This window comes from Lagopus leucura, unplaced genomic scaffold (genome assembly GCF_019238085.1).
Source record: "Lagopus leucura isolate 7727_CA_CO unplaced genomic scaffold, USGS_WTPT01 Super-Scaffold_73, whole genome shotgun sequence".
In the NCBI taxonomy this organism is placed as follows: domain Eukaryota; kingdom Metazoa; phylum Chordata; class Aves; order Galliformes; family Phasianidae; genus Lagopus; species Lagopus leucura.
Window position 1 is genome coordinate 78380877 of NW_024962252.1, and position 27788 is coordinate 78408664.

The 27788-nt window shown below is 37.2% G+C and overlaps 2 protein-coding genes across 5 annotated transcripts in view; one reads left to right on the plus strand and one right to left on the minus strand.

The window, feature by feature from the left end:
• Nucleotides 1–14761, plus strand: ABCG5 (ATP binding cassette subfamily G member 5). Its single transcript, XM_042876746.1, has 13 exons — nt 1–365; nt 622–743; nt 1175–1311; nt 1553–1651; nt 2609–2741; nt 3987–4126; nt 5172–5301; nt 7453–7666; nt 7910–8115; nt 9139–9277; nt 11674–11859; nt 12658–12770; nt 13826–14761. Exons 1-13 carry the CDS (start codon nt 244–246, stop codon nt 14020–14022), a joined length of 1938 nt encoding a protein of 645 aa, XP_042732680.1. The 5' UTR covers nt 1–243; the 3' UTR covers nt 14023–14761.
• The window catches only part of DYNC2LI1 (dynein cytoplasmic 2 light intermediate chain 1), a 19522-nt gene continuing 6236 nt past the window's right edge, over nt 14503–27788 (minus strand). Inside the window, exons 7-14 of one of the 4 annotated variants that reach the window (XM_042876761.1) lie at nt 27003–27071; nt 25944–26021; nt 24943–25019; nt 24513–24583; nt 24018–24115; nt 22609–22701; nt 17276–17355; nt 14503–15802 (exon numbers count right to left, since the gene is read on the minus strand). In XM_042876761.1, the coding sequence (XP_042732695.1) occupies nt 17284–17355; nt 22609–22701; nt 24018–24115; nt 24513–24583; nt 24943–25019; nt 25944–26021; nt 27003–27071 (558 nt within the window). In that variant the 3' untranslated portion in view covers nt 14503–15802; nt 17276–17283. Of the gene's footprint in view, nt 15803–17275; nt 17356–19165; nt 19700–22033; nt 22116–22608; nt 22702–24017; nt 24116–24512; nt 24584–24942; nt 25020–25943; nt 26022–27002; nt 27072–27788 lie in introns of those variants that run through there. The other 3 variants (XM_042876768.1, XM_042876775.1, XM_042876782.1) reach the window with 3 other exon arrangements.

Here is a 27788-nt window from a genome sequence, read left to right on the forward strand (position 1 = left end):
AAAGGTACATCAGATAGGCGATTAGCTGAAGCTGCTATCAGTTGCTCTCTGAAAAAGAAAGTGCAGAGAGACAGTCTGTTTTCTTGTAGGCACTTCCCAGGGTGGCGGGTGCTGGGGGCAGTGAGTTGCTCCATTCTAGGAGGAGTGGAGAGCTGCCCCCATCCCAGCTGAGGCATGGTGGCAGTGGCAGGCATCTGGCTGGTGGCGTGAGGGCAGCGGCCCGTGGGGCTCTAGTGCCGGAGGATGTCGGGCAGAGGGTCTCCTGCTCTGGAGAGGAGTGGCAGCAGTGGGCAGGCAGGCGAGACAGAGGCCGCGGCACAGCCCCCCAACTGCATCAGTGTGCGGGGGGTCTCCTACAGTGTCAGGTAGGACGAGGGATCCTGGAGCCGAGGTGAGCCCCTCCCTGCTGAGAGCTTCCCCGACCCCGGGAAAGGAGGGGAGAGGGCTGGGACAGGTGGGCTGCGGGCTTGGCCTTGGGCTGGTGAAGAACGAGAGCCGTGGCGGGGTTGCTCGCCTCGTGGTGGGGCATGTAGTGGAGATTTCCGAAGTTCTGTGTATGTGTGTCATGCAAAACTTTTTACTTCATCAATGTTTCTTCCTTTCTGATATTTGTTTTCCAAGAGAGAGTGTTGGCCCCTGGTGGAAAGTTCCTTTGTACCATACAAAATGGACTCGGCAAATACTTAAAGATGTTTCATTTCATGTAGAGAGTGGCCAGATTATGGGGATTTTAGGAAACTCTGGTAAGTTGTTCCTCTATGTTCAAAGAAATAAAATCAGAGTTATTACGGGTGACTTCCACAGTAGTCTGAACATGACTGAGGTCTGTGCTTTAAATAATGAAATTGCAGCTGTGTTAACCCCTGCTTTGTGAAAATGTGACACTTGGTTTCCAGAGTTCTATCTTCTGCCATCTAACTAGCAATTACAACTTCAACAAAAGATAAGGTTACCTCCAAATGCAAATGTTTCACGATAAAGTGTGAATGTGGGAAATAAATGCTAATCACACTTATTCTAGTTTCCCAATTGCTTTCCTATTACTGTCATGTTAAGACTTTGTTTAATGCTTTCTTATTTTCACATGTCTCCATCCAAGTGATGTCGTTGCTCTTGAGATTGAATGTCTTGCAAAATTCATCTCATCATATGGTTGATTTGTTTTCTTTGAAAGGATCTGGGAAAACAACACTTCTGGATGCAATATCAGGAAGACTGAAAGATAAGGACAATTTTTTTGGTGAAGTGTATGTGAATGGGCATCACTTGAAGAGGGAACATTTTAGAGATTGCTTCTCTTACGTGCCACAGGTTAATCTCCACATTTGTTTGTGTGTACTGTGATTCCTCTTCTGTTAAAAAAAATACAAACAAACAAACAAAAAAGGTATTTGCTACTGTAATGGTACAGTGTATTCCCACCGCAGTTTCACTAGTAGTTTTGGTACAAAGCAGTCAATACATTGCACGAATGAATTGAGAGACTGTGAGTAAAAGCAGTATGTTAATTACTACTGGACTAACTGCTGCTTGTTCTTCACCTTTTTCTTAGAATGACGCTTTGCTAAGCTTCCTCACCATAGAAGAGTCTCTGACCTACACAGCTTTACTTGCTCTTCAGAAGTGCTCCAACAACTTCATCAAGAAGAAGGTCTGTGTATTATCATCTTCTGCTAGGAATGCAGACATGACATCATGAAATGCTTTTACTGGCAGCACTTTTCATCCATGGCTGTGGTTTATATTTATGTAGTTTCGTAATCCTTATTCTGCAGCTGGAGAGATACCCTTCTGCTGAGCAAGGAGCAGGATAGAATCCCTAATGCTCACCACCTCTGCAGGGAGCTTGTGCCTATTTCCCAGCAAATATCTTGGAACAAAACTTTAGCTCAAAGCTGCAGCAATTACTGCTGCAGTAGATGTTATTGGCACGGAGTTCAGCTCCCATTGGCCGACTGGGAAACTGGGAAGCTCACTGTAATGCTTAAGGCTGTGTATGCTGGCCAGTCTCTTGAACAGCGGAGCTGACACTAACACTACTCCGGCTTCTTGGGGAGCTCTCTCACTATCCAGAGCAGCCCTGAAATGCACCATTCTACTGAGCTGCTTGCAAGCTGCCTTTTCGATAAAATATGCATGTTTCTCATCTACTAGAGGGTGCTTTTTGTCCTCAGCTCAGAAGTTCCTAATCAAAGGTTCTTGACCTCTGTCTTCTTTTTTCACCCATTTTCCACTCAGTATTTTGTACTTCTCCAGAATTGATTTGCCTTTCTGCTTCCTTATTTTGGAAGCCATACTAGCATGTTATTCTTAATGTCTAGCCTCTGACCTCATCTCTTAATGTCATGCAAAGCTAAAATTCTACTCATTTTAGAATATGTAGAAATGAAAAAATATTTGTAAAAGTAATTAGAATACTGCATTAAAAATAATGTAATAAAAATCAGGTCCAAATCCTTCCAATTACAGTGGGTGCAAGCAACACTCTGGGAAAGTCTTAGCTTAAAATTATGCCTTTTTTTGTTTCCCTTCAGTTTTTGTTTTTCTGAGTATCTGAGTTGGTATCTGAGTTGAACACTGGTCTTTCTAATTTGGAATTATTTTTCAGGTCGATGCTGTTATGGCTGAACTGAGTCTTAGCCACATTGCCAACAAAATAATTGGAAGCCAAATATATGTAGGAATTTCTGGAGGTGAGAGGCGTCGTGTCTCAATTGCAGCTCAGCTATTACAAGATCCCAGTAAGTACCACAAAGAGAATTTTGAACATAAAGTAGAGCGGTGCTACTTTGTGCTTCTGCCATGGATTTCCTTAGCCCACTTTAAAATACAAATACATTTTTTAATCTGTAATTCATTAAAAGCTAGCCTCGTAATGATGGAGATGGATATGCCATAATTCAGATTTGTCATTAATCTATTATTGGTCTTGGAAAGGAATGAAATCTAAAATCTTAAGGACTGAACATGCATCTAGACTCTGTTACCTCTTTCTGATCTTGCCCTTCCCACATGTGCAATGTTAGTTATGACATATTTATTTTTGGCTTATGAAACCAATTAGAGCCCTACGTATCCAAGCACTGAGTCTTGCAGTGGAGCAGCTGACATTGGGCCATCTATGTGTGTACTCGATGGGGTCAAAAAGGCAGTCTGCACATGAACTTTGCTCACTTGGAAAAGAAAGAAAAAAAAAAAGAGTCAATTGTTCAGGAGTATAATAGCTCTCATGTGGTCTTTTCCTTGATAAGAATCCAGATGTTGATACACACCATGCTTCCGTGTGTCTTAATTTTAGTGTAAACAAAAAAAAGTCTAGTGAATGAGAATTGAAGCTGAGTAACAGTGAATTAAGCTCATAATGTAGTAATTCTGTGTGGATAAACCTAAAGAGAAAAATCTTCTTTCCTATATTTAAACCCTAGGATTGAACTGCCTTTTCTGTGCTATATATCACCTACGTGAAACTAAATGATTTGGCTGTAATTTTTACCCTTCCATATGCAATAAAGCTGTGAAGAAAATGCAATTTAAAAACTGCTTTCATTTATAGAATTATATATCCTGTATTCTCATGAAACTCTTCATTTGTTCATAATTAATTTCATTATCTGTATATTTAATTCAGATCATAAGTTCTAGCTAATTATTCCAGCCATATTCACATTTGTATACATTTTGAATTTTACCACAGTTCTTCTCAGAAGGAGGTTACATTAGATCTATTTTGCTAATTTATGGATTTCACTTGAACTTAGAAAAAAATCATTATGTTCTTATTTGTTGTGTAGTTCTATATGTTCTTATTCCCAGCAGCTGAACCTGAGCCATTGAAGCTAAATAAAGATGAAACACTAAGCCTCAGTAATGAATGTGCGTGCTCTGTGTTACACGCAGGACTTCACGTGTACACCTTCAAATGCAGAAGTCATAACATTTGCTCTCAATTTACCTGAGTTTTAATGTTATTTCTTACCATTAAACAGAGGTCATGCTGCTTGATGAACCAACGACAGGGCTGGATTGCCTGACTGCAAACCAGATCGTCTCACTGCTTGTGGAACTTGCACACAATGACAGGATTGTGATTATCACCATTCATCAGCCTCGCTCAGAACTCTTCAGGGTAAAGGATATCTACTCAGCATTTGATTTTTTTAGCATCCTTTTTAGTATTTAAGTCCTTTTCAGAATAAAAGGGCAATATCAAGTATAGTTGTGTTAAAATTCTCCCTAACATTACCCCCGTGTAAACATAGGCTTGTGTTTAACTTTACAGGTCTGGCCTTCTGCCACTTGCAGTGCATATTAGGATACACACTGCTCTGTGCCACTAACTCTGACACAGTGTGCATAACCTTTGTGTTATGCTGCTATCCAAATCAAAACACTGGGAGAAGCCATTTAAATTGCCCATGTGTGCTGGCACTGTGAAAACTAGCATTTTATTTATTGTTACAAATGCTTGCAAATCAGGATGAAGCCATGATTTGGAATACAAGTGGAAAAAAAGCTTTTATTTCAAGTTTTCTAGCTTCACATAGTTTGTGTGGCATGGTCTTCCTTCCCAAGACTGTTCTGAATTTGCACCACTCCATGAACGCAAGGCACTTCTCTGGCTGAATAAATTTAGTGTGAGTGATCACAAAGCAATTGCGAGTGATGGTGCTCTTCTGGACTGGAATTGGTCCTGGTGCTTGCTGAGCACAGCTATTGGGAGCCCTGTGCTATCAAATGTATACCCAAAGAGCAGTGCTCTTAAAGTCCTTAGTGCTTCAGGATAGTTTTCCCAATAATATGGGAATTTTGCAGACTGAGACTATTAAGCACCAAAGGAGGCGAGTCAGTAAGTGAAGGTACATTAGAAGTGAAGTCAGAAGTCCTCAGATCTTATTTCTGTTCTTGGATTAGCTCTGTACACTGCTGGCTCCAATAGCACTGAGAAGCACTAAGTTTTAAGAGCTTACAAATGTGTCATCTTGCATAACCATAGAGAGGAGTGATAGAAAGGACAAACTTCCTTTGACAGAAATATACTAAGGAAGTTTGCATGTGTCAAATCTGTTTTTCCCCTCAAAGCATTTTTATTACCAAGACAGTAGTAGCTGTACTCAAGAATTAATGTGCTTCTTCCCAGTATGTATTGCTACAATCTTAATTTGCCCCCACAGTTATTTGACAAAATAGCCATCATGAGCTTTGGAGAAATGGTTTTCTGCGGGAACCCTATGGAAATGATCACATTTTTTAGCAACTGTGGCTATTCATGTCCTGAACAGTCAAATCCTTTTGATTTCTATGGTAAGTTTATCTAAGTTGTTCAGGTAAAGTGAACAGGTTTGTTTTTTTTTCCCAAGATAAAGATTTTTCCATAGATAGGAATGTGTTTGAATTTTTCTCCACAGTTGTACTCAGCTCAGAGACGAAAAGAGGACATCCACATGTGCATGGATAACATGAAACAACAAAAGTTTGCAGTAGGACTGAAACACAGCAGAAAGGAATAAGCTAGCAATGAAAAATAAATTTTTGTATTTATTAAATTTATTAAACCTCTGGGTTCCTGATGGCATGTCTCTATGCCTATCCATTGAACATAAGGTTATTAATTTGATCCCAAAACTGTAGAAAGCATTCATGGATGTTTTTTTATGCCAAAAAAAGTGAACAAAGTCATTGCCTGTTGGGTAGGATAGAAAAACTGGAGGATGACCAGGGAGCAAATGCTGAGATTTCAAAAAGTGTTGGGAGTTTCTAATGCCAGGGTGAACTACTTAAGTAGAATGGACAGATTCTTCTGGAGATGATAACAGGCTGTTTGCAAAAGCTTTGAGTTCTGTTCTACTAATTCAGGATGGAAGAAGTATCTGTAACAGATTTTTAAAATGAGGCTTGGATTCACTGCAGGGCATCTGTGTACCTGTCCTCTGTGGAAAAAAATGAGTGTGCCTGTGTGTACATTTGTGTGTGTATCTTTTAAAATCTGGTATGCAGGCTGATTTCTGACAATAATAGCTGAACGTTAACCAGGGAATGTGACCAATCAAAAAGCTGTGTTCAGAAAAACGGCACATTCAGAGAAGGCAGTGTTTTTCTATTGTCTAAATGGCATCCTAAATTGAGAGAGAAGAGAGGATGGTTGTTGACATGAAGCTGGAATGGGATGAAGCTGAAAATACTGGTGTGACAGTGAGGATAATTTTGTCTTCATCAATTTGAATAGTCTTCAAATGCATAGATGATTTGAGATTTAGACCCACCTTTAAAACAGCCTGGTAAAGAAAGTACTGCATTCTTCAAATGTCAACCTTTGAATGTGACAAGAAAAGGAAAAAATATAGTTTAGAGCTAAGAATCATCAGAATATTTAGTCTTCAGAAAATTGGTAGTTTATATTTTTTGTGTGGTTTAATGATGTGAATGAAGGCACAGATTCTGATATCATTTACACCAGCAGCAGAGGAAAATAAGATCTTATGTATTGAGCATGGGTTATACTGTTGAAACGTTGCATGCTTTGTATTTAATTTAAAAAAAAAAAAAAAAAAAAAAACTACAAAAACATGATAGGCATTAGCTATTTGGTCTCGTGGCTTGTCTATTTCATCTTTTTTTTTTTTGGAAACTGCCTGGTTGTAATTTGTTTCCTGTGTGTCTCAGAGCAAGTCACGTTCAGCTGGTTTTATAAAGTGTGGCCCATTTTTGAGTGTTCATGTTTAGAATGAAGCCTTCAGTTCACTGTTAAAGGCAGTTTGCTAAATTCCAGTTTTCAGAACACTAGCAAATATTCATAAGGATTCCAGTTTTGAGGACAAACTGAGACTGTTGGACAAGGGCTGCGGATACTATTTTCTCCTGTAAATTTGTGTTTTGAAAATGAACATAACATTTTAAAACTCCCATGTAAGGATGATACAAACCTTAAGAGTAGATCACCTTTCATCCTCAGCTGGGAATCCATCTTGTTTCAGTAGCAGTAGCACTTCACTGGTGTACAGGAAGAAGGCTGAAGGTCTGACTGTGGAACACTTAAGTCCTTGCATTTCCACATAAGCCTTGAGGGTCCTACAGAGGCCACAAAACAGAGAGATTTATTGTGGTTGCACAGTCATTCATTCATTCTGCTTGAAATAGAAAGGAAGTAGTAAAGGAAACTTCATTCATTTCAGTCAACCTTTTATTTGCAGCTTTTAGGATAGAGACGTGGAAAGGTTTGTTGCAAGGAAGGAACAGATAGAATCATTATAGAGTCATAGAATGGCCTGGGTTGAAAAGGAATCAAAGATCATCTAGTTTCATCTCCCCTACCATGGGCTTGCAACCATTAGATTAGACTGCCAGAGCCACATCTAGTCTTGTCTTGAATGCCTCCAGGGATGGGGCATCCACAACCTCTCTGGGCAAAGATTACATATGTGATGCACATATGCTAAATATTTTGTAAATTTACAGTGGATCTGACTTCCGTGGACACTCGAAGCAAGGAACGTGAACTTGAAACCTATAGCAGGGTTCAGGTGATTATATCAGCTTACAAAAACTCGGAGATCTTTAGGAAAGTACTGGAAGCCATTGAGAAAACGAGGTTTATGAAAGACCTTCCACCCATACCATTCAAAAACAAAGACTCACCTGGTACCCTTCCCAAATTATGGTTTCTTTTAAGGTAAGACTTTTTTTTTTAAAGAAAATCATTTTTCTTTGTTCTCCTTATTTACTAGTCTCTCAGGCTTTTTTCTGTTTGATTCAACAGACTTTTTTGTTATTTTAGTCTATCGCTTCACCTGTCTGTCTTTTGTTTTTTGGAGGAATATTTTGTATGTAAGATTTGTTCAAAGCTAAATATCGTATGAGCACATGGTCAGTCATAACTAAGAGGTATATTGCTATTTTTTTGTTTCATTAACAGGAGGATAACAAGAAATTTCTCTAAAGATAAGATGGGCATAATTATGCGTCTCCTCCAGAATCTTCTGTTTGGCTTGTTTGTAGCATTTTTCCTTCTTAGACTAACGCCTGAGATGGAAAAAGGAGCAGTACAGAACCGCGTGGGTTTCCTCTACCAGTGCGTGAGTGCTCCCCCCTACACAGGGATGCTCAATGCTGCTGCCCTTTGTGAGTTTCTGTCCTCTACTATTGCAACAGCAGGTATTGCTGCCACTATTTTGTAACTAGGAGCAAGTAGCTTGTGAAGATCGTCATTTAAAGAATTCCTACAGTCTTAGGTAATTCAAGAGTTGATAGGGAAGCATGAAATTCAAAAGTGAAGCAACAGCAAGCTTCACAATGCAGAAGAGTAGTACGTCCAAGAAACTCCATGTTCACTGCGCTTAGTGAAGCAGCATGCCCCTAATCATAGCACTATTTGAGTTGAAAGGGACTCTTAAACGTCATCTAGACCAACTGTTTATTGCAGGAGAGTTGGACTAGATGACCTGCAGCTCGATCAAGTTGCTCAAAGTCCCTCTAACCTGACCTTGTATGACTCCAAGGACAGGGCAATCCCCACCACTTGTTTTCACAGCTGACCTGGGTATGGGTACATTATTTTGAAAGCCTGTGTGTAGCATTAAAGGACAAAGTCTAGGTGTAGAATTTACAGCCTTAAGTAAGATCAAACACAAAGACAAGGAAAGGGTGGAAGTACAAAACAGTCTTGAGGGCAAGGAAGGATAATTAGGTTTAAGACTATTATGTGATGATTATGTTTCTATTAAAGGGTTTTTTACTTACAGCTACCATTGATTAGTCACACAAAGACCAACAGTAGTTTGCATTTACAACCCTAAAAACTGTTCCGCTCATGTCAGGAATGAACACTGCTGACATCACCTTGAGATCAGAGCACGTCAGTACGTTATCCAGTGGTGGCAGCTTTTCCAAGACTTTATTTGTATCTGCAGAAAGAGAAGAGTGCATGCTGCCTCCTCAGACCTGTTTTACTCAATGTAGAAAATTCTGCAGGGACCAAGTTTTGCAGTCACAGTGGGAAGAGGGGAACAGGGTGGTTTAAACAGAATGTTTCTGATAAATGCACAAAGCTGTCTCAGTGCTTAATGTCAATTTTGTGACAACAGGTCTTGGTCTCTTTATTTGAAGATTATTTATTTCTTATGTATTTAATCGTATTTAATCCAGTCCCACCTTTACGTGCTATCAGCGACCAAGAAAGCAAAGATGGCTTGTATCACAAGTGGCAAATGCTTTTAGCTTATATCATACATATCCTGCCCTTCAGTATTCTCAGCGTGGTAATTTTCAGCGTCTTTATGTACTGGTAAGTACTTGTACCATCAAATGGATTGTTGTTTTCTTCTCGTATCTATTTCAGTTCCTTTGTCAGCAGTCAGCTTCCTTGCATGACTTAGTGCTATTTTCTCTCATTATGATCACAGAGAAAATTTAAGGAATGATTATGCAATTCTAACACTTCTCTTTCAGGCAGCGTTAAGATTACATGTACACTTGTAACAGGAGGTGTCAGATAGGATCAGGGAGTTGAGTGGCCCTTAGGAACTTGCTAGTCTTGCTGAAGACCAGATGAGTTGCTGAGGTATTTGCAGAAAGGCTTTGTATTTCATGTAGGTCAAACTTTGAATGCACATACACAAGAAAGTAATAACAAGTGAGTATGTAAGGCTGGCAGAATTGGTTCTCGAGATAACTATTGTAAAAGATACAATGGATGCAGGAGCTGTTCTGCTGTAGCTTTGCAGCAGGATACCATTGTTAATTTGAAAACAGATTAAGTAAAATTGCATAAAATCCCATCGACTGTTGAATTAGAACTTCTGCACCAGGAGATAATCTGCCAGGGGGATCCTGCAATAGTTGTTTTCCTATCTAGAAAAAACATGTGAATACAGATCAGTGTTTTCTTTTTCCTCTTGCTCTGTAGGAGCTAACAAAGGGAAGTGCTCAGGCACATAGGCATTTACCACCTCCTTTTCATTTGGGCTCCCAATAACTGGTCTGCAAGGTTTCCGAGATGAAAAGACTAAAGCCCCAAGACAGAAATTTCCTATTTTCCAGGTTTGAGGACATGTGAGCATGATTTTGGTTTTGGTGTTTTTTCTGTTGTTGTTTTGTTTCAGTGGGTTTTTTTGGTTTTGTTTTTTGATAGGTTGGTGCTGATATGAATAAAATTTCCCTAGGTCCCCTTAACTGCCTGGGTGTGTATTTCTGCACGCTGTTAGTATCGCCTGCCTCAGGCAGTACTGCCTTCAAAGTCCTGTTACTATTTCCCGTGAGCAAGTGCTGAGATGCACTCTGCTCACTCAAGCACTTCCATTGCTGCATGCCAGTGAGCCAATTTCTGAGGACAGTGTGATTGGGAAAGTGTATTTTAGGGTCCCTGATGGAAGGTCTGTGAAGCTCCTGAGAGTCACAAGTTACTGTTTGTCCCAAGCTACTGTTTGTCACTCACATGATATAGATATCATATGATATAGATTTTTCCAGCTGGAGAATATTCTAACAGTTTATATTTTCCTACCATTCTATTGCTCTGATTTTCTCTTCTCTGTGTTGATTTTTTATTCTGTCCTTTTCGGTTTTCTTCTCTTTCTACACCTATCCCAAATTTGTGAGTCTCTATCTATACGGCTCTGTATTAGAGTGTTTCAGAGAAGGGGAAACTTTAATGCTAGGACCTTGGAGAGCTGCTCCGTCTGCTCTCATCTGTCATTAGAGATTGTTAAATACCTACTGGCTTGCTGAATGTTTAGTGCATGACGAGTCAATGTTCGTGTTTATAATAGACTCTCAGCATTACATGCTACAGGAAATCCTGTGAAAGAATTAACAGCTCTACTTTAAGTCCATGGTTTGGGTGTGGTGGATTGTAAAATATGACAGAGTCCTGTGACTCTTGAAATTCATTTGAGCAATGAATATGAAGTGTCAATAGCTGCCTGCTAGCTAAGCAGAGCACATGGTATATACTGGTATGAGGCAATTTTGGAATGAATTATAGTGGAAATGTAGTGTGTCACAGTGTAATTACAGGTTCTATCATCTGTCAAGTTTGCCAAACAATTGCTAGCTTTGTTCACTTTTTAGTCTTTAGGACAAATTGGAGGGGGACAGTTTTCCTTAAGCGAGGGAAAAGCAAGGAACAGTGTGTAGTGTATTAAAGAGTGTAAAAGTATGGAAGATATTGCATTTGGATGAATCACACTTACAGGAGTGGTGAATTCAATGAGCCTTCTATTCAACTAGGATGAGTACAGCTGTTTTTACAATTACGTGTAAGTGCAGAAGTGCAAGATTCATCTGTTAATTGTCTGCATAAAGGTGTTCTTTAAACATACGACCTATAAATAACTCTTACTGAGAGGACTCAAAGGAGGAGGATGTTAGCTGAGGGGGTCATTAAAGGCATGGTGGTTATCTTGATGTAACACATTTTTTCTATGGTTACATCTTTACATAACCCTCTTTAATCTAGATGGAGAAAGCTCATACATCTGCAGTTATGTTATGAATTTAAGTTGATGCACTTTTTGTTAAGGCTCTGTCAAACATGCAAAAAGCTAAGGGATAAACCCTTAATGAGCAATGATTGCAGAAATGAATGAAAACAAAAACGAATGGTACTTTCCAAGTCTCATCCCAAACAAAACTGTTTAAAAATATCCCTTGTTTCATTTGTTTTTTTTTTTTTTTGTACAGGAGTATAGGGTTGCATCCTGATCCTTTCAGATTTGGAATTTTCTTTGCAGTTGTCTTTGCTTCCCATGTAATTGGTGAACTACTCACCCTTGTGATGCTTGGGGTTATTCAAAACCCAAATATAGTCCAAAGTGGAGTGGTGCTGCTTAACTCAGCAGGTGTGGTAGTGGGAGCCGGACTCGTAAGGTAGGAAAACATTTTACTTCATGATGGTGTTGACGTTAAAATACTGCTAGATGAGTTTCAAGAAAAATCCGTATTGCTTCAGAGCAGTGATGCAGAGGAGAAAGGGAACAAAAGTACAGCCATTATCTTCAGAGAGGAAAAACTATCTAATCATGTTAGACTTTGTACTAAATACACACACACAAATAATAACTTTAGATATCTGCAAAGATATTAAAATGTTTATTTATTATTGCAAAATGGCATATGACTTGGAGATAAAATTGAGCAATTCAAATCTATTAGCTCAGCTGAATTCTTTTACTTATGCCAACATGATCGTACGAAATGCTGTCCTTATTAGAGAATTCTACCAGAAAAAAATCCTAACAGTTTTAATAATTGCTGGAAGTTTCACACATTAGTGGTTTTAGAAAAAAAAAAAAGTCGTTCTCAACAATTTTATTAATGTTCTTCTCCAGTTTCGTCATTCAACTTTTCAGGTTCCTTTTTTAATTTGTGTAAACTCAACTACATACAAATATTAAATTAATAAATAGCTTAATAAATGTGAAGGAACATTACGAAGCACCAACAAGAAGTCAGGACTGAATGTTACGACGCTGTACCAATGTCAGAGAGAACTTTAGTTGCTGTCTCATTTAGCACTGAAATAAAACTTATGTTTGAAAAGCTGACATTTACAGCCAAGAATTCTTCCTGTAACTTTCCTACAACCAGAGAGATTGTTTCAATTTAGGGCAGAACTGGTTCTTGGAATGTAGCAAATGACAATTTAACTTCTCTGTTTCTTAAAAGGACCATAGAAGAAATGCCAATGCCTTTTCAAATACTCAGTTTTCTCACCTTTCAAAAATACAGCAGTGAGATTCTGGTAGTCAATGAATTTCATGGCCTAAACTTTACTTGTGGTAAGTATTCAGAAGTATTCCTTTCCTTCCTTGAACAACAAAATTGTCCTGATAACTTAAAGAAAGCTTGTTGTTTAAAACACCCTGAACTTTCTGATTAGGAAAAAATGTACTGTAATTCTGTATCTGCAAGGTAGATAAATTGTCCAACTATTTTTTTCAACCATTCCTCATTCTTTCAGTTTTCCATCTTTTTCTTCACCTGTTCTTTTATTCTCCATTTTGGAAAGTCAACTTTGCAGCCTACTATGTGTTTACCAGAGCACTTGCACAAATAGAGTAGCAATAGGAAGAGATGGTACAGGATCGAATGTCAGTGCAGGGAGCAGTGCACGTAGCACCCAACCAGACATTTCCTCTAACTCTAGTGAGGCTTCAGTTCAAATATATTAGCATGGCAAATATTGAGCAGCTTTGGTCTGTCAGGCTGTGCTTCAGTGTTTGTGAGCAAGGTAAGTGAAAGACATTACAGTCAGGTTGGAAGGATTAGAAGGATGATGTGAATCTGTCAACGGGGGGGAAAGCTTTGAGCTATCCTTCAGCCATGAGATATTTTGGGCTTTGCAGGCAGGTGCTTGTGCTTCTCTCCAAGGCTACATATCCTTCATGCACTATTTGTCATCAATCTCTCCTGCCTCCCTTCATTAGAAAAGTGTAGGTGGCAACTGTTTGAATACAGCCATAAAAACAACTGTTAGAAAATGACTCCATGACTTTGGTAGTAGTAATTAACAGCTGATGTTTAATGGGAATGATACATCTATCATACTGGCCAAAGTGTGGCCCCTCCAGACCCTTCATTTACTTGGTATGAACAAAACAGAAAGCTCTAGAGACATTTTGTTTCTTCGAATAATGTGGCCTAGATTAACTGCAGAAACACACGGTATGACTGTTCTTAACACAAAAAGGGTGGGAGCTGTAGATGTGGGCTTAATTCATCATTAAAATAACATTAAAGCCAGATAAGTTAAATGTATGAACCTAGATAGCGAAGCCTGAGTTTTAATTTTACTGATTAACTTACTGAAGGAATTATCTTTTTCTTTTGACAGATGGAGACAACGGTTCCACTATGATAAATGCTGCATGTCCAATCACTCGTGGCATCGAATTCATTGAACAAAACTTTCCTGGTGCATTATCCCGGTTCACAATGGATTTCCTACTGCTCTATGCTTTCCTACCTGTACTTACCATTATAGCAATCTTGAGCTTCAAAATAAGAGAGAAGATTATGAGCAGGCAGTGAAAAAAGGTAGCAGTACTAACAAAGCTTCAAAGCTTGATCTGCTGGATTTTATAAAGAATTTAAGCAATCAAACACATAGAAACACATTCATCTTCCCTTGCTTGATTCTAAGTAGACACTTTCTGTCTCAAAAAACAATGTTCTAACAAGAGTGTGAATGACTTCCTGCTATTCCTGGCATTCCCACCCCTTTTTCCCCAAATCAGCCATTCCAATAGTATTACAAGTTTTAGAGGACTTCTAAAATTTGATTTAGTCTGCTGATGCGTTCATTCTTCAACAATGTATCTAACGATGCTCCAATGTTTTCCATAGTACTTCTTTTTTTTTTTTTTTTAAGCTATTACCAATAAGCAGAGAGCTAGAATTGCTGAGTAAATCTAGAATTGTTTTGTTTTTAAAGTAATATGCTTTGTTTTGTTACCATCTGTGGGTAACTTTAGAAAGAGAACAAACCAAATATTGTAATAAAAGACAGAATCAAGAAATCACTTTAATCTTATGCATCCCATCCAACCACAGCATCCATGAGTACAAGAAGCAACTTTCAGCAACACAGAAGTTACAAAATGCTTTTGTTTTGTAAGCAATGCCAGATCATAGTAGGCAGTTATGTTATTTGTATTTGCTCTTTCTTCTCAGTATTCAGTTCTAAATCTTGTTTTGGAAGCAGTCTGTGAATTACTAGGGAAAAAAATTGTTTATTAATAAAGTATCAGTTCAACTAGGGAAAAACGTATATACGAGTTGTCTCCCTTTTCTTGAAAGAGATGTTATTTGCATCTTTGGAAATCATTCTCATGGGCTCACTAACACATCAAATGGGTTCATTCATCCAATTAGTAAATAGAAATAAGTAATTCTCAAAACTGAAAGCCTACTAGATGCAAAATTCATAAGCTTTGTTTCATATTCAGTGAAAAAATTATGTATTGCAGAGTTAAGTATACTTGTACCTTAAAATTCCATAGTAAAATAATTAAATTTTACAGCTGTAAGATAACACACATTTTAACAAGTATGAAATCCCCAAGTTAATGCAAGCTTTTCACTTAACTGTGAGGCCAAGATTTTCTTCTAATTATCTTTATGTATAATATTCCCAGATACAAAAGTTACATGAACAAACAATTCAATAAACAAATACATGAAAAAATATATCTAAAAGGATGGATCGATACCAGGTTAATGTGTCTTTGCCATTTTTATGCCCACTGATAGAGTTGTTTATCAGGGAATATTCTTGCATTCTGGTCTGCCAAGTCTCTGTTTAGGCCCTTACTCTCTGACTACAAGTCTTAGCTCTCAGAGCCATCTCTGATTTAACGCAGATTTGTCTTGCTTATTCTGACAGAAGAATCAACCTTTATGATACTGAAGCTGAGATAAAGAAGACTTACGAATTTTAGATCAGGCCAGAATTGTTTTTAATTCTATTTTGTTCTACACGTTTTTCTGGAACTACTCAAATAGGTCAAACTATGATGGAAATGCATTCTTAAGCTTTGATTTTGAAGATGCCTGGTGTACTTAACCATGCAGTTCATATTTTGGGTGTGAAAACTTGTATGCATTTGCACAGATGATTAGGGAGGCATTGGTCAAAAATACATTGAGTAATTTGTTACAAATTGTAAAACAGGTAGGAATGACTGATGCCACCTTCATATTCAAATCTTGCAAATGTGAAACTTAGTACACCGTCAGCAGTTCATCAATCAGGACCAAAATCCATTTCTTTCCAGGATTTGCAGGCATTTCTTTTGTACTGTTCAAGTTCCTGAAAAAGAAACATACACAGATATTAATATCCTGATGACTAAAATGAATAAGATATGTTAAGCACCTCATCAATTAAAGCATGTACGCAGATCAGTCACTGTAGAAAAAAATAACTAGATGGTTGTTATTTCTAACAAAATAATACTGAAAGTTTGGCATTTGATACATCTGCACTCACATAATGACATAGGGAGCTAGATTTATTTTTTACATTATTATTTACATTATTATTATGTTTTGCTTTCTAAGGCAGAAGAAAGTTGGGACCCTTTCTTAGATGTTTGGTGTGGAGAAGCCTAACTCCACAAACTGAAATGTATCATTACATGTATTTTAAGAACAGAAGACAGAATTACTGAACAAAAACTAATTTGTCACTTCAACCAAGTGTCCAAGTCAAGGCCTTTCAAGGAGCAAAATGGATTGGCAATTCCTTAAGAGTATGGAAAATAATTGTTTGTTTTTTTTATGCACAGGACTGAACTATTGAAATCTTATACACTGTGTTAGAAACCCCTACAGAACTGAAGCCAGATATACCAAGAATTTGCGTGATATACACATGGCAGATGTTCCCTTAGTGGCCCTGCTGTGGCCCCTGAAGTTGCGCTGCATTTTGTCTTTGCTACCTTTCACAATCTTGTCCAGACAGCAGCAAGCAGAAATGTATTTTGGAGGAAAGCAGTGGTTGTTTAGAGATCAACCCAATCTCTGGTATTGGATATTCATGGAAACGTTCATCACTGCTTGGGACTTTTCAGGAAGTGCAGTAATCAAGACAGACAATTATGCCATGCTTTTAATTTTTGTATTGGTGGGTTCTTTTTTTCAATTTGTAGTTCAAAAAAAAAAAGTTTCAGGTGCCACTGTTCAGTAAAAGCTTACATGTGGATGTAAAAGTAAAATGCAAAACCAATGTGGTAATTACAATTACACATCTTTTAGATGGTAATTAAAAGCAAACAGAGCCTCAAACTGTGGAGATATAAATAGTGTAAATTAGGTGTGAAGCATGGGGCAGTCTGTATTATGGGGTTCTTGACATCAGTGGAACACCAGCAAGGTAAGCAAATGACCTCTTGTCAGTCAAATAGTGCTACTGGGAATCCTTAAGCCTGTAACAGAAGGTTCTAGCAACACTGCAAAAACCAGTTTCTTTTTCAGGATTTTATAGCTTGGTGCATACTGTCAGAAATTGTTTCTGATTATTTTTTTCCAGCGAAAAAGCTATTTTAAATGCACTGTGATTGCTTTTTGTTGCTGTTAAGAGTGACAAGATTCTTGCTCTAATGAAATATCTTTTAGACCTAACCACATGCTATTTGCAATGAAAAAAGCATTCTATCTTAGTTAGAAGAACACATTAACTCTCTTTTAACTACAGCACGCACAAAAAATTTAATTATACTGGAACTTCTCATTGAGTTCAATTGACTACAGTTAACCTTAACACATTGTTGCTATGACCTACCTGCAGTATTAAGTTCTGTATTGTAAAAAATGTGCCAGGAAGGTCTTCCAAGGTAGTGATATCTTGTGTTTTATGTGTAACTGAAAAACAAAGCTAGATTCACGTTCTGAAACACAGCTGAAGGTCAGATTTTAAATGGGTTACCTGAAAAGCTTCTAAAAGCAAATGTCTGCATTTAGACAGCTCTATGATCTGTCAAGATACTGAATCAGGCTGTGCAAACATACTGCTGTGAATAGGACTAAGCAGGCAAAAATTCTGGCTTTTATTAGTTGTTTCCATTGTTTATTGAGGAATTCATGCTAACAGCAACCACTTCAAGAGAAGCTTGAAGCAGCTTTTTGTATGAGCTTCAAAAGAGCCATGCTAATTTAGGAGTAGTACAACTCTTTCAGTAAGATTTCAATGTATTTCTATTCTTGCTCCTAAGTTTACTTAAAAACCAGGAGCGCCTCTTCTCAAAATGCTTTAAGCAGAAAAGAACATTCATCCTTTTGGAAATTTACTCTCAAGCCAAAAAGAGAGACAAAATACAGATTAAAATTATCTGCCAAAGCAAATAAGAAAAGTTAGCCTCCAGGAGTCACAAACAATATCGTCTGTGCACTTATGGTTGAAGTAGCTTGGGATGATGAGAAGAAAAATGGGAGGGGGAAGGATGGAAAAGGACTGAACATAAAGCAGTGGTAAGTATAAATGCAGTGGAGATCCTCAAAATTGCTCAAGTGTTTAACATGAGCGACAGAAAAATCATTGCCTAATAACTGTGAGGAAACTCTAATGAATTTTCTCTTTCAGGTAGTAATTTCAGCAGCTTCACCAGCAGTGCAAAACTATCAGAAAGCACCACAGGTTTCTGAGCAGTAACAGGATTTTTTAATTAGTACATATCCTTCTGATGCTTACAAGAGTTGAGCTTTACAGTTTACTCACTGATGACTGATGCAGAACAAACTGTGTCTAAATGTATTAAGTTGCATTATTAAATACAAGTCCCGTGAGACTGCATGTTGTTCCATCTTTAAGCCAGTCTATACTCAGTATTTCGTTCCCTCACTATTAATATAAAGTAACTGCGATCTCAGAACGTTCGGAACTGGCAGCAAACCTCCAGCAGTTTGGTAGTAGAAGTAGAGAGAATACAGGGATATTTTGAGAAGTACATGTATCCTATTTGATGCTAAGAAATTAACTTCAGTTCCAACAGCTTTCTCAAATGCTACAGAAAGGGGTAAATACATCATACAGATCAGATGTGCAGAATTAATAATTGCTTTCAGTGTGCTTAGAATGTTTTAAATGTTATTGGTGTGCCAGCAACTTGTCCTAAATGCCTCAACTCTGGCTAAAAGTGAATTTTTTTCCTTTCTTTTATATATATTTTTAACCTTACTGCTTCTGTACTTCTGTGTTGCTATAAATTCTTCAACTGTCAAATGGGGAAGATCCCAGCTATCTCATAAAGGGATTGAGAAGAAAGACTTAACTGATGTTTGTGAGGCACTCAGATAAGATAACATTACCACACATCTTAGAGAAAAAAATTAATACTTTTGTGTTCACTGAAGTGTCTGAATGGCAGGTTGAGAAATAAGGTACACAAAGAATGAGTATAATGAAAAGAAATACTGAACAACTGAACTGAGACATCAGCAAAATAGTACATGATCATGTAATTAAAGACAATACTGTAATGTCTACAAACAAGGAGTAAAATTACGATTGCAGGAAAAGCTTTAATTGTTTCATTCCCTCAGTCCTAAGAGACTGGCATTGCAACTTTAACTGTCTTTTTAAAATATGGTTTCTGACTGAACTTGCTCTCAGTCTGTAAGACAGTAAAAAGAAACAAGTACTAGGATTAAAATAAGCAATTAAGATTCAGCAGAAGTTTAATAACTGCTCTAATAAGGCTCTTAAACCAACACTAAAATGCCTGTGTTGTACCCACTTGGGTATGTTTTCATGCAAACACAAAAAAAGCTTACTCTTGGCAGCTGTATCAGCACCCTACATAACCTTCCTCTCATGAAGACTAGCATTTCTCTGGAGAAAAGGAAAGATGCTCCTGCTGTAACGGTGAGTGTCACAACCCTTTGCCCACTAACACTGGACAGGAGGTTCACTCCGCAGCATGAAAGCTTCTATTTTGTTTAATCTGAAGTGCTCTCCTGAAGTTCTGCAATATGCTCATAGCAGGACAAAATGCTGAGAAAAATATGGCTGGTTCTCACGTTGGCCAATATGTGATTAACTGATCCCAACCACAATCAGATACCGATGGGGTGTGACTAACAGTGTCAGATCTGACACCAAAGATGACACCAGTTGTGAATGACATGGTTCATTAGCCCGTTATTGCAACACAGGACAGATGTTTTAGAACCAAATAAGTGAGTGACATGGTTGTTTTTGATCCAGAACCTAAAAAAAAAAAAAACATAGTAATAAGATAAATCTACAGATAGACAAGTTTGGTGTTTGCGTGACTCATGAGAGGATTAGCATCAGGATGTATTTCTAATCTTCAGATAAATTTTCATAGTTTTATTTCTGCATATTTCATACGTTCAGTGTTGCTTATTCTGCCCCAGCCCTCCTTTCTTCTGTTTTACAGGTTTACAGCCTTGTTCTTGAAGATATGCTGCCATTACTTGTAAGCTGACATTGAAAGACACCACCTATCTACCAATCCCTAACTGGGAGGCTATCCAATTCCTTGAGCTCGAGGTTACCTTTAACATTTGCTTCTATGAATAAAGCTACAGTTAAGTGTCCAGATAAAAGGAGTTTTTATCCTTTATGCAGATCTCAAAAAGGTCCTAGATGCTGCATTCTCTCAGAGAATAACTCCAGAGCATAAGAAAAGTAGTAAACAATTACAAGAGCATTACTTGATATAAATCTGCAAGTAATAGCTATAGTTTAAAACTAGGAAAAGAATTCTGAAAAGACATAATTGAGAAAGGTAGAGAGTATATGTAGAACGAAGGTACAGTGTGGGAAAGGTAGCCACAGAGCTTTCCAGAGCAAAGAGGTTCAGTAATAGGGTGGTAAGTCTCATCCTTAACTCTGAAAATAATAAGTAAGCAGAATATTCTGGTCTAAAAGAGTGTATCCTTCTCACAGCTAATTTTATATTAAGAATCAGCACTGCCGATGCTGAAGAGATGCATTTATTTCTCCACAGACCCCAGCTGCACACAAACTCTACAAACTTGGAAATCCCTGGAGAGAAATACATTCTGCAAACCACATGGATTTATTCAGAGACTGGCTGGTGCTAGGGCAATTCCTCACAAGTGGAAGGTAATAGAGGAAACAGCCTTGATTTTATTAAACTTTAAATTGCTATGGTTATCTATGAATCAACCACGAATCCCACCTAAAGCCAGAATTTCAGTCAGGTATGCTAATTATTTTATCAGATACGCAGACAAGACGCTATTTTATTTTTATTGTTACAATATTTCTGTGTTTGTTTTCCTTTAAAGCTTATCTTTGAGATAAACAAGCAAACCGACAGTCCAAAGTGGCACATTAACAGAGTGTGTCCAGGAAAGTAAAATGAGCTAAAATGATTTCAAAATGTACCCTGGTATGATACGAAACTTTCATATTGCATTATGATTGCATTAGCAACATGCTGCATAATAAACATTTCAGTATATTGTTCTTCCTAAATAACAGACAGTATGAAGGTCCAAAAAGTAATGCCAGACCTATGATGCATTTAATGTTTTCCTTTAAAAATTGGACTTTTGTGCCACTTTTCATATAAGTGGAAAATTAAAGATATCTCAAGACTGTTAACTACATAGTTGGTTTTTTTTTTTTCTTTTTTTTCTTTTTTTTTTTTTTAAAGATGTACATTGCTATCTTGGTGCATTTCAAATTGAATGACATTCTTTGAGAATAAAACATTTTAATAATGCGCAAATAATCTTGTAATAATTGAACTTTATGATAGAGAAGTTTAGAAAATAGGTGCAGATAACAAAAGTAATTTTCTCTTTAATGCTCAAATTACTTGTAGTGGTCCAACTAAAAGAAACTACACTCGCTTCCAATGCCCTTGAACAGATTAATGTTCTAAAAGCTTTTCTCTTTCGTTTAAAAACAGAAAATTTAATAATTTCCTGCATGATTTAATCAACGCATACCAGCAACTTGTTTTGCAAGATGTTACTGTTATCTAAAAATAACTTAATATGCCATATAGTTATACTGGATATTAAGATTATATTATAAATTCCAAAAGCAACGTGCTTTACAAATGTTAATGATTTCTAAGACTGCTTTTGATATAACAGAAATTCCGAACTGACGCCTACATTAACAGGACGTTACAGGTAATGTGCAAGTTTGAATTGCTTTATTCTTTCACATTATTAAGGCATTTCCTTGGATCAGGTAACTAACTACGAGGTTACAGCCTTTATGCAATCTAACCAAACTGTAAAAAAACCCAAAAAACTGGATAGCAGTAATAATGAAATACTTTGCTTTCTTTTACATTAATGCAAAAGGATGGGATTTGCTATGGTATTCTACAGTTAGTTGGGATGAACTGCAGTGCAGCTCAATAGAACTGCCTTTCATCTTAAGCAGGGTGCTCTGTAAAAGTGTGGGAGACCTAAATTGGTACAGTCTTTCTTTAAAAGGTCTCCTGCTCTCATCAGGTTAAACACCTGTTATAAAAACCTGCTTTAACCATAATAATTTAGTACACAAAGAAGTGAAATGAGAAGCAGATAGCCTACATATAACTTCTGAGAATTTAGCAACGTTTTTCTCAGTCATTCCAGTGAAGAATTTTCTCCACGTGGAACAAATGAATCTGTAAGAAATACAGAATTTTCCAAGTAAACATGCTATATTCCTTCCAAAAAAACCCAAATGTATAAGTCTTGGATTATGTTTGATCAACCCATACCTATGGTATTGGTAAAGCCTACGTTTCTACTTGTGGGAGGTTTTACCTTTATATTGATAAGGCAACAATCTGACCTTAGCCAATTCAACAAAGAATTTATCTATAAAACTAATTTATTTTTAGTGCAATGATTCTGGAAGAGAGAGAGGAAATGTTTGAATTATTCACTTCTAAAGTGAGCAGCCAAAACCTGGAGATCTAAGAACACTCCACCTGCAATGTGTCTACCTTAAGAAAAAAAGCCAACAACATATCTATGTGGAAAAGAGTCCTTGAAGTAAAGTAGAAGTTATGTAAAGACAAAAGGATGATATGAGTATATTCTGCAATTACTTCAGCAATGCTGCTGTTTCTGGGATACCTGATTGTGAAGAGGCATTGAAGAACAAGCACACACCTGGTTTTTCTGAGCTCTCATGACATCAACTTCATACTCAGCATACTGTGAGTCCTGTGCAGGGTCCTTGCTGTCTTGTAAATCACTGAAACTCTTAGAGGAAGAAATAAGAGAAACACACAAGGTAAATCTTCTGTTACTTTACCTTCTGTTCCCTTTACAAGAATAGGCAGTGATATACATAAGATGGAAGCATTTTGTTTGTAATAGAAAGGTATTAAAATCTTGCATTTATGGACAAAAAAATGCACTGTGGGATATAGATCAGATAAAGCAACACAATTTATTATCTTGGTTTGGTAAAATTTTAAGAAAGTAATGGTGCAGAGAAAAAAAGCAAAAATCCTTTCTGGCCCATGACATTTGGGCATAGTTAAGGATATGCATCTCAGTGATTTGAGTACTGAAGAAGATACCTCATTTAAGGCTGCCAGAAGCATTATTTCAGTATCCATGAAACACTTCATGAGTTTACTATTGTTTTGCCTGTTCTGAAATTTCATTTACTAGACTTCAGAGAATGATACATTTAATTCCACAGAAGAAAATACACTAACAGCAAACTTTTAAATAAGGTTTTTCCAGATGTTGTGCTGCATATTTCTCCACAGTCGTAACGAATGGAAAGTAGCAGGCAGCCAACCATACAAATAACAGAATAAAATAAAACAGAACTAAAACTATCATAAAATGAAGTGAAGGAAATTGTCATTGTACTGAAACATCTTTGAAGCTTAAAGCATATTTTGGAACTAAAACAGAAGAATGGAAATCTCACTGACAGAGCTTGCAAGATGAGAAATGTATCTGGGCACATCTAAAAATGTCTGTGTCAGCTGTACCCTTAAGTGGGGTAAAATCTGAGTAAAGGATTGCTACTCTGAGTTATCTTACCCTTTAGAAAGGGCCAGGGATCTAACTTTAGAAAGCATCTGCTAAGGTTCCATGATGTATGGCACAAAGATGAGAGTAACCATTCTGGTTGCCCAGAAATAATTAGCTAAAGAGGCCACACAATTACTGCATTGCTTTCTGGCAGTCATATCTACCTGCAGATTTGAATAACTGGTACAGTGTTAAAGTTATGGTCAAAACTCAGTCCTGTGCAGGACTTCAGACACTGAATTTAAATATTCACATCCCATATCCAACAATTACCAGCTGTGCTGGGGAGAGATGGACAGCAACTGTATGGTAAGCAAAAGTTATGTGAAAAATAATTTTATAGTTTTGGAAAAGTAAAACCAGTCTTTACCGTATGGGTCCCACTGTACAAAGAGGTTACAAGAAACAGAACTCCCAAATGAGACTGAAATTCCAGTCACTGGACTGGAAGATCAGTAATATGTAGTAATATTACTACTATTCTAAGAGAAAAGGATCTGTGCAGCAGACATGTAAACACCTACCTTGGGAGGAAACGTCTTCTCAAACACCTTCTTCCACAGTTCTAAAGGTGTGTTTGCACGCATCTTTCCAATGTTGCTGTCAGAGGTGGGTGGTGGCCCTAAGGATCACAGCACAACACAACACAGCGTATGTTATCATAACAACTGATAGGAACTACTGACCCAGCTACTTTAATACTTCACTACTTTACCTTCTACAGTGACAAGATGCTACAAGTCTGGGAGGCAATTCTATATTACATTCTATATCACATTTTCTTTTAGATCAAAGCTTCTTGGTAGCTTACTACTTGAGGTAGTCCTGATACTTCAGTAAGTTACCTGAAGTAATTCTCAATAATATAAATACTGAATTGCAGTTTAAAATTTTCCACGCCGTTTGCTTCAATGATGAGTCGAAACAGCTAGTGTGCTTACCTTGTAATAGCTTAATATATGTTTCTAACTTGCAAAACCAATTAAGCAACAAACACAATGAACATCAAATGTCCCAACCTATTTGGCTCAGTGAATCCAGGCCTGCTGGGATAAATAGTGGTTTGCTGTGATCCACTGATATGGACTTGCTAAACAGAAAAAAAAAAACACATGTTAAGAGAACATTTAGTAATGAACTACTAATTACATTATCCTAGCTAAGAAGAGACTCATAGGGGGCTTTGCACAGAGGTATGTGCAAGCAAAAATCTATTTATTTATAATAGTGCCTATATTTCTATTCTGTCAGTTCAGGGAATAAAATCAAGAATTACCACTACTCTGTGCAAAGATGTTGTGGAAATTTATTCCTGTCTCAGCTGCACAGGAATTTTGCAGAGGTTATCTTATTGTGAAGAAAATAGAAGTTTTAGTCATCCAAGTGTTTTTGTTAAACAGTTTCATATACTCTAGGCAAGACATTTAATAGCTAGACAATCCTCGTTACCTTCTATCGTAGCCAAATGCCAAGTGATTAATAAGAGCACGAGCTTTCAGCAGGAGAGCCTCAGATTTACTGGTAAACTAAATGAATTAGAAAACAAAATATACATTATGATTTTCCATCACAGAAATACTGTGCTCCATCATCTGCATAGGCTATTTCAGATAGAGCTTGGCTAATTCCTGACCTCAAAAAAATTAGTGTATGCTTACTGGATTTACTACAATAAACAATTTAAACAAACATAAGCTGTTCAGCAACTAAAATAAGCCACTGCCACAAAATGGCTTTACAGAAATGATGGCTGATAAAATTATAACCACATTCTGATGTAAAGGAGCCTAAGAGGCAGCTGTTTTGGGTTGTGAACCTGATCATGAAGATTTCTGCCTTTACTCAGGAGATGATCTGAAAAACTCATATCAGTTTATATTCCCACATAAATGCTTTGTCAAGTCTCACGGTTCTGTTGTGTTGGTAGTTCCTACTCCTTAGTGTGAAAAAGTCCTTGGTTTTATTCTTTGCATGTGTGTGGTGATCTATGCTTAAATTGCTGCAAAGTCATGCCTCTGGAGCCAGGTTTTAAAATTTTCAGAAGCTTGCCCACTAGACCTAAGCTAAGTTCATGTTTCTACCAAAGAGGCCGGTTTGCTCATGTTATCCATCTAGATCACACTCTTATTCTTGCCTGTTTTATCACACCAACAAAAACTTTTATAAGCCGCGCAGTGAACTCAACATTAGAGCTGAGTTTGCTAACAGATAACCACATTTCTAGTTTTTTGCTGGCACAGGGCATTGGGCATTTTGTTTATATAACTTGTATTCATCCATCTGCTGACAGTACCTGTAACCTAGTTTACAAACTAGCTCATTAAGAAAGCTACTGCAAAACTAATTAAACTCTGTCTTCTCTAGGATTTTCTATTTCTAATTATTTAATATTTTGTAGCATGAGTATTACTCATCTCATTATTCCTTAATTAGTAAGTGAATATAAATACCGCCAGTGATGCTCCATAATAATGTGAAACAAATCGAAGTGTCCTGCTTATTATTTTCCTCATTTCAGAGTCAAACTCCTAAAAAAAAAAAAAAAAAAAAAAAGTTGATTTTGAAACACATGTAAGAAACAAAAAAAAACCCCAAAACATTACAGCTAGAACTTTTCTTTTTCTTTAAACTGCAACGCACTTAGGCTGCAATACATGAGGCGTTCAGCTGTCAGCATAATTATATCTTAAGACAGAATCAGTAACAGCCTACTCTGAAAAGAAATGTCACAATTTCCCTTTGTTTCTTTTTTTCAGAGGGAGCCTAATTCTGGCAATATGTTAGTCCAGAAAAGTTTTTAATTGGGAATGTGTATTCAATTTTCAATTAATTTATTTCACAGTTCTTGAAATTCTAAAAGCAAAGAAATACTGACTTGTAGAAGAATCAGCATTTTCTTCCTTTTTTGTGAAAATATTTAAGTTTCAGTAAACCTTTGGCTATGTGCTCTTTAAATTCTAATAACTATAAGATTTGAAAGTTGCACAAAAATATCATTTATGTTCCTTCAACACAAGATCATACAGATGGCATGCCCTGGATCAAGGGGATGAAAACCTGTCCCACTCAAGCTTGCAGCAGTTCGTCCACAGACTCCAGTGGAACTGGGCTGTCATTCCGTGTTCATTACAGGAGAGTCACTGGTTTTTAAAGTGGTCGGGGCTTAGTACAAAGCCTCAGTATGAAAGAATGCATGGTACTTATTAATAAAAATTAAGTAACTCTGAGGTGGCGTAGTACCAATGTACCATGTAGTCATCCAGGTAAGCAGAAGTTGCCAGTACAGCAGCTAAAACTCAAACATACTGTTCTAGCTTCCCATGATCAAGTGCTACTTGGAAAGTGGGTATGTATTTGGTTGGGCTGGGAGAGAACCCAGCAGTATTTTTTCCTCTCCCACCAAAAGATGCAATTATTCCTTTGACTGTAAAAAAACCTTTGAAAAAAGGTGCAGAACAAAATGGTAGCTTATTGTTGCTGCTGTCACAACTTTTAAAAAAATTACTTACATGAAATATATCGTATTTGCTTCCAATAATCACCAAGGGTATTGGAAAAGGGTCAACCAAGTCATAATCCTATTAAACAGATATAATGGTTAAGCAGTATAAGCAAATTACAGAAGATTATAACAGTTGAAACAACTGAAAAGGGTTAAAATTAATTCAAGGGAGACGAGGTTTATTTTTTTCCAGAACCTTAAGTAGAATGAATAAACTTCAATCCATGCCACGTTCTCCAAATTGATAGCAATGGATGGCAGTGGCTCTGGAGGTGTAGATATAACTTAGATGGTTAACATCCGGCCCAAGTTTTAATAAGCAGATAACAGTAATTCTCAAGTTATCTGGAAGGTTTTCATGTAGTCTTTGTGAAATGAGACAAATCCCCTCTCATTCATAAGATGAATTTGTCAAACTGCTTTGGTTGCAGCAGAGTGGAAAAGAAATATGTTGTAGCAGATCTAACTGTTCACTTCTAAAAGCATACAGACTAAATGACAGTTAGAGAATTAGCAAGAAGCTGCAAATAAATGACAGAGAATTAGCAAGAAGCTGCAAACATAGGAAGTCCTGTACTGTGAAGGCAAAAATAATTGCTGCATTCCTACACTGTCAAGGCAGAACCTCCTCTATAGTTTGTTATATAAAGTGCAGAACTCGAAAAAAAATGAATAACCAAAATGTTTATTCCTTAACTAATAAAAAACTAACATCAGAAACATTAAAACTGGCAGCCTGCCTATTTAAACGAGGTCTGCACTTGATACATTTCTTGTGTAAAAATCAGAGCCA